The 13,717-nt window shown below is 40.9% G+C and overlaps 1 protein-coding gene across 4 annotated transcripts in view; it reads left to right on the forward strand.

Annotated features, from left to right (window-relative positions):
- The window catches only part of Bmper (BMP binding endothelial regulator), a 251,351-nt gene that overhangs the window by 28,787 nt on the left and 208,847 nt on the right, over positions 1–13,717 (forward strand). For all 4 annotated transcript variants that reach the window (XM_047562764.1, XM_047562763.1, XM_047562766.1 and 1 more), the window contains one exon: positions 1,933–2,032. In XM_047562764.1, coding sequence (XP_047418720.1) covers positions 1,933–2,032 — 100 coding nt within the window. The remainder of the gene's footprint in view (positions 1–1,932; positions 2,033–13,717) is intronic.

Genomic DNA, 13,717 nt, shown 5'->3' on the forward strand with positions numbered 1-13,717 from the left:
CTCCATGGGGGGTTCTAATTTGCAGTTAAGGGTGAAGACTACTGTCTTCACAGGATTTTAAGGAGCAAAGGAGGCTAGCCCCAGGAGGGCACTTGCCACACCAGAAAAACACCATGCACCAGAAAAACAAGAGAGAGGGACAGGGAGAGAAGACTGGATTGCTTAGGTAGCCACACCTTCCTGTCCTACTAGTGAATGAAAAAACAGACCATCAGCAACAACAGCCCTTTAGGAGTGGGGTTCAGGTGGCAGTGGATTGGTGCTCAACCTCTGGGTGGTTGGGCAGGTCCTGGGATAGCCTCAAGCTGTTTACAGTGGTTGTGGCAGGACTCAGGGGGCTTTGCAAAGTCCTGATGGCAGGGGAACAAGAGGACTAATAGAGGAATGGAGCTGTTGGAAGGTGGGCCCTGTCCTTTTAATGCCCCCTGACCCACTCAGGGAAACCGTTATGGTTGAATTCAAGGGAGTAGGGTTCTGGGACTCACAAAGTATCTGATGAAAAGACAGGGGGTGAAAATCTGGATTAATCTTAAAATTAGACCCTGAGAGTATCTTGGAGGCACTAGAATGGCAGGGCATTTGATATAACACAGGTGATAAGTTTATCTTAGAACAGCCTTGGGACTGGACTTCTATATATGGACTTGGCTTAGGCTTCCAGTCTTCAATACACACACACACACACACACACACACACACACACACACACAGATCACTCACATACACGCATGTGCACATCTTCTTGGTTCTAGACCAGAGATGGTGAGGTGAACTCTTCCTTGGTTTCTGATGTTGAAGTGTATGGGAACATTTGTGAGTCTTCTCAAGTTCATGGTCAGGGCTGAGTTGGGATTCCTTCAGTCCATATTCCAGGAGGGTTCCAGGTTTATTTTAAGGTGAGCAGAGCTGGCCTGTTGTTCCTCTTCAGTCTACCCTGATACCAGACAACGGAGTTGTTCGCACCAGCCCTAACCCACATTAGGGAGTTGTGCGCACACATTTGTGACATTAGCTTAAGTTCCACATCTACTTCTGTGAAGCTGCGTCAAGTTGAAGAAGTCAGTAACTCTCTCTGAACAGCGTTTTTCTTATTTGTAAAATAGGGATGATGATAAATTTTACCTCATAGGACTTAAGTAAGAATGAAAACCATACCACCTAATAAACCCTCGTTAAAACTCAACTCTCGGTGCGATTCTGTGACATAGTGTTTTGGATTGTGTGCGCACACTCCTACTGACAGGCATACACATCATGTTTGGATCTTCTCTGAGACATTTTAACAGCTAACCTTTCGGGATAAAACCAAAGATGCAAATGCTTACCACACTTTCATTAGCATAAGTGCTAATGTAACGCAGCTGTCCCACGGCTATAAAACACTGACGACTGTGTCTCTGCTTGGCATGTGGAATATTATTTTTTCTCTTACAGAGCTGATTCAATACTCAACTTTGTCATTATTTGAGTTGGAACATTAGATTGCTGCATTTTAATGCACTCAACTATTAAGGATTGTTGGACGTCCGTGAGAAAATATTTTTGTTCTCACGATGCAGCCCTGGCCCAGGTAGCCTGATGGGCAAAATATGATTTACACAAATATTATCGTTTCTGGAGTGTGTACTAAAAGGAAACCTTAGAATGCAGCTGGAGAAAGCTTCTCCCTGAGCATTCCGTTATCTGGGCAAAGTTGGCCTTTACAGAAAGGACTTTTCAGCTCCTCTCATCTCTTGAAGTCCTGTGCGCTCCAAAAGTCCTGTGGTCCTGGAAGGATACTTCTGTTTCAGGGAGAGAAAAAATTCCATTTGCTATCACAGAACTTATTGCCAAGATGAAAGCAAGATAGAGAAAAACTTCTGCTGGGGTTAGGATGCTGGGGACTCTGTTTGAAGTTGATTTCAAATGTCTCTTGTTTCTTTTTTTGCCTAGAATAAAGAAGTGACGTGTAAGAGAGAGAAGTGCCCGGTACTGTCGAGAGACTGTGCGCTGGCCATCAAGCAGAGGGGCGCCTGCTGTGAGCGATGCAAAGGTGAGTTCTCTTCTGGCTGCTTTCTCTTTTGGCTGTGGCTTAGGCATTTTTATTTCTCCTTCTCTCACCTTCCTTTTTACTCAGCACTTGGCTGGGGTGCAGTTGGAGGTTGGAGGGAAGCTGGGGTGTGCGTGCATGTGTGTTCCGGGACTGCCAGGAACGCGGCTCCCTGGAGAAGGAATGAAGGTACGGTGAGCATCTGCATACCTGTGTATTTTCTGAGGCAAGTTGTTGACTTGTCGAGGAGAAGATGGAGACCCGATGCCTGTGTGTAATTTGTGCACGATCGCTCCAGCGTATTTTGTCAACAGTTTTCTACAACTTGGTTTTTCCAGGTTCCCCGCTTGCCCTACCCTCCTCTGCCCGAGGAGTTCTTAAACCTGAATTTTATCATTTTGATCCCCGTTACATTTTTTTTTCTTCCAAATTAAATCTCAGTTCCTCCACTTGTCTGTGAAGCAGCTCTGAGATTTCCTGACACCAGGTTCTTTCCCTTCAAGCTCCAGCGCTCCTGCTCTGTCTTAAGGGTTGTTTTGGTGGCACCTTGTCTTGGCTCAGTGCAGCCCCTTCCTCCCATCCTGCTTGGAGGCCACCTGTGTCCAAGGTCATCTGCCTTCCTTCCACACTCTTCCCTTTATTTTTCTGGCATCCAATAATGTGCTTTTTGCTCTTTGGTATCTCACTTGTGTTAAGGAGATGATCGGCTCATTGAGGATGGGACGGGGTCTTGAGATTGTGCAGTGTATGTGCAGACAGTGCATCACCGTGTGGGGCACCCAAGAGGCCATGCCAAGGCAGGATCTCAGGGTGTGAGCTCAGTCGCCATCCCGCCAAGTCAGAATCCAACAGTGCCGGTTGGCAGTGTTCCCCCAAATTTCGTGATCACTTGGAACCTCAGAAAATGTGGCCTTATTTGGAAATAGGATCCTTTGAAGATATAATTAGTTAAGGTGAGTTCACACAGGATTAGGGTGGGTCCAAATCCAGTGTGACTGAAGTCTTTATAAGCAGAGGAGTAGACAGAGATAGACACACTCAGGAGAGGGCCAAAGGGCCGGGGAAGCAGATACTGGAGTGATGTTGCTACAAAGGGGAGCCTTCCCTAGAGCCTGCAGGCAGAGTGCTGCCTGCCAACACCTTGATTTTGGACTGCCAGTCTCCAGAACCGTGAGAGAATAAATTTCTTTTGTCTTCATTATTTTTAATTAATCACAAAATAATTGTACACATTTATGGGATATAATGTGATATCTCCATACATGTATACATGTAGTGGTTAGATCAGGCCAATCAACATATCTATCATTTTTAACATGCATCATTTCTTTGTGTTGGGGACATTTAAAATCCTTTCTTCTAGTTACTTTGAAATATACAGTAAATTATTGTTAACAACAGTCACTCTCCTGTGCTATAAAACACCAGATCATATTCCTTTTATTTAACCATACTTTTGTACCTAATGACCAATCTCCCTATTCCCTTTCCCCCATCTTCTCAGCCTTGATAACCCCATGTTCCTGTTCAACTGTGTGCATCATATTTGTGGTGATGTGTATGGAGCCATGGGAAGCTAAGTCAGCACCTTTGCCACAGGAGCAGTGGAGACCTGGACCCTCCCTTCCCCCTTTCTTGCCTGTTAAGTGAGGACAGTCACAGTGTTGTATGGAGTTAAAGGAAAATTACTGCAGGGCCTGTGTGTAAACATTTCTCTTTGCATATGTGATGCTTGTGTTTCTTTTCCCCATAATCCCTGGTACCTAAGGGAACTTTGGGCTATTCTGGTGTGTAAAGCATGTGACCTCTTCTCCTCTTCTAGCTATTTCCTTTCTCTTCATCCTTTCCTTCATTTACCCTAGTCTTTAAAGGGAAAGCGATAACCCAAGACAGACACATTTTCTGAGCATCCTTTTGGATGTTCAAGATAAACCTTTCTAACTAGATAAACCTTTCCTAAGGAATCTAGACCCAAGAATAGATCAGTGAATTCAGCTTCTTGAGTTCCCTTTTATTTTTTGGGGGGAGTACTAGGGATTGAACTCAGGGGCACTCACCCTCTGAGCCACATCCCCAGCCCTATTTTATATTTTATTTAGAGACAGGGTCTCACCAAGTTGCTTAGTGCCTGGCTTTTGCTGAGGCTGGTTTTGAACTCGAGATCCTCCTACCTCAGCCTCCCGAACCACTGGGATTGTGGGAGTGCGCCACCGCACCCAGCCTAAATTCTCTTTAGTATAGTAACCCCAAGGCATTTGTGGGGAAGTCGGAGATCCCTGCTCACTCTAAAGCAGACCTTCCTGACAGAGACCCTGAAGGCATCTGACTTTTCAGGGGCCCTGGGGGTGGACGCTAAAGGTGCACACTTTTCTCTCTCTACTTCAGAAAACAATGCTAGCCTCATGGGCTTGAAAAAGCACAGTTGTAGTTGAGCGCTGTGGTACACACCTGTAATCCCAGCAGCTCGGGAGGTGAAGCAGGAGAAATGCAAGTTCAAAGCCAGCCTCAGCAACTTAGCAAGACCCTTCCTCAAAATAAAAAAAATTAAAAGATCAAATAGAAAGGGCTGGGATGTAGCTCAGTGGTTGAGCACTCCTGGGCTCAATCCCTAACACAAAAATAAAAAGAAACGACAGTTGTATTCACTCATTCACTCTGAGGTACTAAGACTACTAATATTTTGATTCACTTATGTTTTTCTGATTATAATAGTTACTTATGCTTATAGGAGAAGCTTTGAAAAATAGTACAAACCATGGAAAAGCTGGTATTATTTTTCATCTCACCATCCAGAAGTTAACAATTTTAACATTTGGTGTATTAATATAAAAAATGTTAATATTTAGCATATTAATTTTGTATTTTTTCCATGTGAAAGTATTTATGTGGTTGATACCTTACTAGTTATATTACGTAAATTTTTTTTTTTTTTTTACAGATTAATGTTAGTGTATATCATCTCCTTTTATCTGGACATATTGTTCTTAACAGGTACATAAGATTCTATTGTGGAAAAGTAGTAGCATTCATTAGGTCATTTCTGACCCAATTTGTGGTATTATATTATACCCTGCACTTTAGCCTTGAACAAAGGTGAGGATAAGCTGAAACCAAAGTGCATTATGCAGTAAGGGAATAGTGATTCTAAAGATCTCAAGAAGGGCACTGAAGGGGCTGGGGAGATAGCTCAGATGGTAGAGTGCTTGCCTTGTAAGCACAAGGCCCTGGGTTTGATCCCCAGAACCCCAAAAAAAAAAAAAAAACAAAAAAAAAAAACAAAGAAGGGCACCGAGGGTAGTACAGGTCTTGGTATTAACCCAGAGGCCACTTGAGCTTTGGTCAGCCATGGAATTGGTAAACTCCTCCTAAGCCTTTGTTATCTTCTGTTCACAAAGGGAAAAACAACACCACCACAACAAATCATTAGTATGTAGCAGAAATTCTGAACCAGCAGCAGCTGTGTTTCTGTTAAGTTTTCTAACAAACATCTACATGGCTATCATTGGGGGTTTTGTGTGTTTTAAATGGGGTGATTCAGTGAGGAATCATACTAACCCAGAAGTTTGCTGATAATACTTTATTTTAGATCCAAATGAAGTCTAGGTAAAGCTGTCAAAGGATCAAAACAATTCATCAGATTTGAGAATAATATTTGGGATTATATTATCTATAAAATATAATATGCAATGAATTTTTCTTAGCAAAGAAATCAAGAATCTAACTTTCCAAATCAGTTAATATGTCATTAACTGAGGGACTGACATCTCCTGTATTCTGAAAAGCATCTGTGTTCTGAGGTACTGCCTAGAGTGGTTTTGAAAGCTGTACCCCACGTGGTATGGTCAGGCCTCCTGCAGAGATGTGCCTGACCTGGAAGAGTGGGTACAGGGTGTGGGTCTTTCAGGCTTCCTAAAGGAGGCAGGTCTCTGGAAGAATCTTTCTACCACCAACAAGCCTGCCGGAAGGTGACATCTAGTATTGCTGGTTGAATGAAGCTACAGTGAAAGCTTGCTGTTGCTCTGCGTGACCCGTGAGGGTGAGGACTGTTTCTTGTGGTCTGTCATTCCTTTCCCTGAGGGAATCATGAATATAAGCAGCCTTCTCAAAATGTAATGTGTCATGGAAGCAGCTGTTACAATGCAGATTCCTGGGCCTTGCCCAGTAGTAATTATGGTCACCAAGAAGGTCATCTTCTTCGTTAAAATAGCAGAGGCAGTTCTCTGGGACTGCTTACTTGGAGACAGGCGCTGAATCTGACACCACCCTGTGGGAAGTGCTACCAGAACCCCATTTTATGCATGAAAAGATGGTGTCACTGAGAGGTTTACTCACTTGCCCAAGATCATGGAGCAAGAAAGTGATAGACAGGGACAGCCCTAGGTGGTCTTACCATCAGACTTGCAGACCTGCTGTATCAGAAGCTCTAGGCCTGGCCCCTGACTCTACATTTGCAAGTCTCCTCTGAGACCCTCAGGTGCAAGGAGGCTGGAGATAATACTACCAGATAAAGGAGGGAAGAAGAGAGAGGGTCAACCTTCTTGAGGAAGAAAGGAGAGTCACTTTCTGTGGAGACTGATAGCCATTATCTGTCCCAGTCAGCATACTTTTGGGGTGAAAAGTCTCTGCTTTTTGTAGCTGGGAAGTCACGTTTTTTCCATGACCCTTTGGTTTCTTTCCCTGTTGAAAATTGTACATCATTAAAATGATGATATAAGGAATAAAGCCCAGCAGCCCATAAAGACTGAGAAGATATAACTCAGATGTTGATGTGCTGCTGAAGCTTAACCAAACTCTTTCTTAGTTGTTCAGTTGTGTGAATATGTGGAAGTGGGGGAACTTGAACCCCAAGAACTGGCTAACCATCTCCCATCATCTGTTTGGGTCTTTTTCTTTTCCTCCTTCTGTTTCCTAGCAGAGCTATGTTAAATTTTAACTTTCATTAGACAACTATTACATTAATACATTATCACACCAAAACATTTAAACAGGAAAGGGGAAAGAGTCCTTTTGAGCCTACAAATACCCAATAAATAACAACTGTTAACTGCTTAGAAATAACAACTGTCATCAACGTATTATATCTTTCCCAGGCCTCTTGCATATATATATAAAATTTTGTGTGCATGCTTTTGTATGTATGGAAATGAAATGAAACTACATAATCTTTCCAGTTTGCTTTTTTAAAATCTCCAGTAATACGACTTAGGAATTTTCCCAGGCCAGTTCATGCTTTTTCAATTGTTGTACTGGTTCCATAGCATAGATGTGCAATAATTCATTTGACATCTCCCAGCTGATATATATTTGGATTTTCAGCTTTTTGCCAAGCAATAGGGAGGCCACCTTTCCATGCCTGCTGTGCCTACATGTGTCTGTTGGACAGAGACCTGTGAATAAAAGCGGTGTGTGTGTGTGTGTGTGTGTGTGTGTGTGTGTGCGTGCGTGTGTGTGAGTGCATAGTTTAAATTCTGGTGGACATTATTAAATGGCTACCCAAAAGGCAAGGCTATTCTCTTGTCCTAGTCCCTTGAGAGTTTTAAAGTTCTTTCTTCCTAAAAGATGATAAGCCTCTCATTGCCTTAAAAGCTTGCCAATTCCCTTGTTTCCTTTCCATCCAGTTGATTACCTCAGTTTAGACCACCACCTTCATGTTCATACCCCAGTTCTCTCCTGTTCTGCTTTTCTCCTTATCTTGATGGGTGTTTTTCTCCTCTCTTTCTGTGGGTGAGAAATGCTATCAAGCGCCTTGCCGAGGGCTGTCATCGCTTACATGTTTCCCAGTGGTTTGTAGAACGCACCAACAGTTGTCAACAAGTTGAGATTTGAATGATGCTGTCTTCACAGAATTGGGTCCAACACTGCAAAACTGTAATTACGGAAGTGAATACTTTTGGAATATAGGTTAGATGAAGAGAGGGACAATGTTTTACCAACTGTTATTCCTAAGAATGATTTTCTGATGAGATATACTATTATTATCATCCTCATTCTTTTCAGCATACAACACCCTCTGCATTTGAAAGCCTTGGAAAAAACTCAGAGGTTACCATTTCTTTGCTTGTTTGTTTTGATACATCCATATGGGGAATGTACAGAGAGAAGGAGGCATATTATTTCCCTTCTTCTTCACTGTCTTCTTAAGAAATTCAGGCCATTTGAAATCCCTGTATTTGTATTTCTACAGTTGAATCTTTCAGTTACCAAAGTGTTAATTTTCCAAAGATGAAGTAGAGGGTGCCCATGTCCTCATAGAACTTGCTCTACTACGAGGCACAGAGAAACACCAGCCAGTGGGGAAGCTGTCCGGGGAAGGCATGCCAGAGTGAGGAGGCAAAGGGGAAGAGGATGCTCATGGGCCAGGGATCCAGGAGATTCTGCAAGGCTTCCAGAAGAGGCACCTTGTTTCTGTTAACAAGTTGGAGTGAATCAGAGCCGTAGAGGAATAAGAGCCATAGAGGGCTGGTCTGGGGAGGGCTTCCGGGTGCAGGTCACTGTACACATGGAGGGATGAAATAGTTCATAGAGATTTCGTCATTATTGCACCCCACATCACCTAGGGAACATGTTGAAGTACCAGTTCCTAATCTTTCCTCCAGATTTGCTGAATTAAAATAAATTTGTGATACATTTTTGTTTTGATTATTGATTGTTTGGGGAAGGGTAGAAGGGTCCCACAATAAATTAACAATCCTACCCTAACTTCTGCTTAATTTTTTCTGAAATAGATGTTGATATTAAAGAGGAGGTGGTGGAGTAGACCTACTTGCGGACAAATCAGATTTCTAGGTTGTGTGTGTGTGTGTGTGTGTGTGTGTGTATTCATGTTCTTATTTGGTTTAATAAGATTGCTCATATGTTCCATTTATTCATTAATTCAATAAGTATTTACAGATCCCTGTGCCAGATATTAGTGGGATAGTGCTTCTTACCAAATTGCTCTTAACTTTTGTGAAGCCAGAATATTCTTTCAAATAAAAAGTAAGTATAATATAACTAATTCTTCTCAAATAACTATGTCAAAGTACTTTTGAGATTATTCTTATGCTAATAATGGTTATAGATTTTTATCCAAATAGCCTAATAACTGGGCAAAAGATTAATCTAATTTGAAAAGACTCAAATAGTTTGATGAAAACAGATGAGATCATTGGGAATCAAACAGACAGTTTTGGCAGCTTTTATATATTTACTTGGACTGAAAATCATCCTTTAATTTGGGGTTCTTTCATGAACAATAATGTATTTGTTATCTGAATATATGTTTGTTATTAGAGGATCATAAATGAATGAGGTGTGTTTCAAGCTGTATAGGTCAAATTCCATCTTCTTTCTTCATATAGAATATGAAATACTAATTGTCCACAAGACTCTGATGAAAGATAGAAAAATAATGGTCTTTTATTTGTCAAGTGGGGTTTATTTTCTAAACTTCTCTTTGATTTTGCCATTCTTTGTCTTCTATTTTGGTGTATTGTCTCTCATGGCTTCCATTTTCTAGTAGTTTCAACGTATATTTATTTATTTATTTATTTTTAGTACTGGAAATTGAACCCAGGGTTGTTTTATCTCTGAGCTACATCTCCAGCTCTTTATTTTATTCTTATCTTTTGTTTTGAGACAAGGTCTCGCTAAGTTGTGTAGGCCCTTGCCAAGTGACTGAGGCTGGCCTCAAACTTGTGATCCTCTTACCTCAGCCTCCCGAGTTTCTGGGATTCCCTGGTGTATGCCGTTGTGCTTGAGTAGTTTTAATTTTCATATTAGACCAAAAAATGATCCTATGATGACTCATAAAATGAAATAAATGATCAGTTTTGCACACTGATTTCCAAAATCTGGTCAACCATTATAGGTTCTGATAAATAAGAATTAGCAACATGCATAGGGAATTTTAAGGGAATTGGGCTCATTTGTAAAGAACAATTATTGACTAAAGAAAAGAGTACTATGAATAATGGTGATGGGTTGAGCATTATTAGTTTTAGATTGTCATTTGTACAGTAAAAGAATTATTAGTTTTAGATTATCATTTGTACAGTAAAAGATTATGAATAAAGAGGGTCTTTTCTCAGTCCTTCTTTGAGAATGACCTGGGAGATGATCACGTTTTTCAGAATATTTATATGTGACTATTTTGGAGGGAACCAGCCACTTACCATCTATAGAAATAAACATTTAAAAAAATCTTATATAAGAATAATCTCATTCTCTCTGTTGACAGAGTAAATTATCCTATTGTTTAAACATTTTAAGATGGAAAGGCTGAGTTAGCTGTGTGCCAACCTGGTTGTTTGCTTTTAACCAAACTTCTTTTGGCAGTCATAACTGTGCATTCTGTTGCCTACATAAAAGAGTGGCTCTTTCCTCCACTTCTGCTTTCCTTCCATTTTGACATGACCAAATTCCTTGATAATTATTTTGTATGACCAGCCTGCATGATGGCTGGCTTCAGGTTTTGCATCCCATATGAGGATGGACCCTCTTTTGGATCAAAGGTCTGTCAGTGGGAAAGGAAGAAGTAGGAGATCCGGAGTCTTGAGGGCTCTGGAGATAAAGCAGGGAGGGCCTGAATGAGGGTCGTCTCAGCAGCCCCTGTCCTTGCCGCCCTCTTCCTCTTCCAACAATTTCAAAGGCCATTTGTGGAGGCGATTGAAAACACACGTGACTGAGGAGGCAGTGGTTAATCGGCAATTTGGGGGAATCCCAAAATTTAGTTTTTTGATTTAATTTTTTGTCTTCAGTAACCATTGCTGACATCGCAGCTGTGTTCTGGGGAGCTCTTTGCAAGCTGGCCTTTGTGATTTTTAGTTTTTATTTTTTGAGACAAGGTCCTGCCCAGGCTGGTCATGAACTTGTGGGGCTTAAGCAGTCCTCCTGCCTCAGCCTCCTGAGTATCTGCGACTACAGGTGTGCACCATTGTGCCAGGCTCAAATATTTTTAAACAGATAATACACTCACACAGTTAAATGCACTAAAGTGTCTATAGTAAAGCAAGGTTCCCTTCCACTCTTGACTTCAGCTACCCCGTGTCCTTTCCTGGAGTCAACTTCTGTATCAGATTCTCAGAATCCTTCCAGAACCCATCTCTGCATAGTGTGTGTGTGTGTGTGTGTGTGTGTGTGTGTGTGAGAGAGAGAGAGAGAGAGAGAGAGAGAGAGAGAGAGAGAAAGAGAGAGAGAGAATTTCCAACTAAAGAGAAGTTTCTAATAATTTTACTCCAAGCTGTTTTAATGCTGACACTAACTTGTCACTTAAGACATCTTGGGGAATTACATTGCCTCCCCATCATTGAGCTACTCAGTTTGCAGTGTTGCTGTTATTTTTACCAGTTTTTGGAGCTTTAGAGATTTTCTGATGTGCTTCTTGATGAAAGTGTTAATTCTGGAATACCTGTATATATATATATTTTTTTTGAAATATTTTTTTAGTTGTCAATGGATATTTATTTATTTATTTATATGAGGATCGAACCCAGGGTCTCACACATGCCAGGCAAGTGCTCACCACTGAGCCACAACCCCAGCCCCCTGCATCTATATTTTAACCTATGCAGTGTAACTCATTTTATCTATTCAGCACCAGAAATTTGAGTGGGAGGTCATTAATATGTTTTTAAAGACAAGGAAAAAACAAAATAAAAAAAAATAGGAATTTCTTTTTTCCTTAACTGAAAAAAGATGTGTAAAATGTTATAATTCCTAGATTGCTTACCCATAATATAAACCAGGCTATTTTTGCATTTAAATAAAAATGACCCTATTTGTTTAAAAGGAGCTTGTTAAAATCTTACTTTATGAAAATCTGCTTTTGTTGTTAAAACCGGTAAGGAAATTTAAAATAGAGATCAGCTTTCCCTGTCAACTTTGTCTTAACCCATTTTCTCAGGGGTTTTGTTTTTTGGATTATGTAGGATTTTGGAAGGCAGTTTAAGTGGAGAGTTTGTGGTTGCCTTTAAGTTAGGAGATTAGATTTCTAAGGCTTGCCGCTGACTTTGGTTGCATCAGTTTTCATTTTCCTCAAGTGGGCCAAGTTGAGAATGTTTTGCTACGCACAGGATGGGGGCAGCTCTGGTCTCCCTGTTATCTCTCATGCAAGTGCCTAACAGCCTTATCAGAACACAGCAGCCACCAGTCTCACAGAGCTGCCTTCTGCTTCTGAGGCTGAGATTAGTTTTTCTACTGATGAATAACTAGTTATGAAAACTTATTTAGTATTTCATGGTTTGCATAGGTTAGGATTTGGGACATACTTAGCTGGTCCTTTGTGACGGTGCAATCTAGTTGTTAGGCAGGTATGCGTTCTCCTCTGAGGCTCAGAATCCTCCTCTTAGCTCATGTGGTTGTCAGCAGAATTCTATTTCTTGCAACTGTAGAATAACTTTCTTCAATGCCAATAGGACCAGCACCTCTCTGACTTGTAGACCTATGTTAGGGACTCACCTGTTCGTGAGGACCACTTAGGATACTATTCCTTTTGATAACTCAAAGTCAAAGCTGATTAGGAACCTTAATTCTACGCATATAATCTCTTCTCTTTTGCCAATTAACATAACCTAATCACATATGGCATCCATCTTTGCTCATAGGCAAAGACAGGATTATACAAGATGGATATTTATCAGGGATTGGAAATCATGACTTTGACTCTTTCTTCAGATCTCACTTTAGGCATTGCTTCCTGGCACCCACAGGTACTTGCTGGAGAACTAAGTGTCTCTCCTCATTACTAGCCACAGTTTTAATTTAGTCTTTGATTTTCTGTGAGGGCAGTGACTATAGTTTTCTCAGCCCTGCTCCCAGGGTCTGGCACACACTGAGTACCCACTGAAGATATGTAGGAAGAAGGGGACTAGAGAAAGACAGGATATAAGGGGGCCACATTCCAGTTTTTAATTCAGCATGTGTCTTCAGTATTAAGTGTACATTTGATATGTTATGACTGGCTTACCTAAAAGTTGAGAGAGAATGATAGGGAAAGCAAAAGAAGGGATAAGTAGGAATGAAAAAAATGACTGAATGTCTGTCAATCAGTCCTGAGCCTTTACTGGTTTTTTTCATTGAATTTTCTAGACCATAAAAACAAAAATCCTTATAACCACCATAGCCTAAGTGTGTGTTTCACTGGCAGTGACTGTTGGGTACCTGGTGGTGGCTGTTGTGTACCTGGCAGTGGCTGTTGTGTATTTTAGTGCTAATTGACTTAGTGTTCACCTAAGTGTAATTTTTGATAGGTGTCTCATTGTATTGTGCAAAGTTACTAGATACTATAGTGCAATTATGACTTCATACTTCCTAGGTACCATCAATTTGATATTTTATCTGCTCTCTTTTTATAATGTTGTATAAAATACACCTTAACTTGGATTGGGAGTTTCTGCAGGTACTTTTAAAACAATTCTGCTTATCATGCCCCTACTCTAAAGATTAAACTGCACAGCACTTTAAGATGGTTTTCCCCCTTCCTGTTTTATATTACATTTCACTGAGGGGATGCTTATCATTGCAAAATGTCTTGGAATCAAAACATTCTCATTTCCTTTTAGGTTTCTAAGGACATCATTTCATGGAGAATCTCAGCATGAAAAAAGTAAAGCTAGGTGTTCTGAATGGGATTTCAGGGTGCATCATCAGAAAACACAGGAAAGGAATGATTTGACATGGAAGACCCTACAATCTCTCTAGGTTCTCTTT

Source organism: Sciurus carolinensis, chromosome 8 (assembly GCF_902686445.1).
Source record: "Sciurus carolinensis chromosome 8, mSciCar1.2, whole genome shotgun sequence".
Classification (NCBI taxonomy): domain Eukaryota; kingdom Metazoa; phylum Chordata; class Mammalia; order Rodentia; family Sciuridae; genus Sciurus; species Sciurus carolinensis.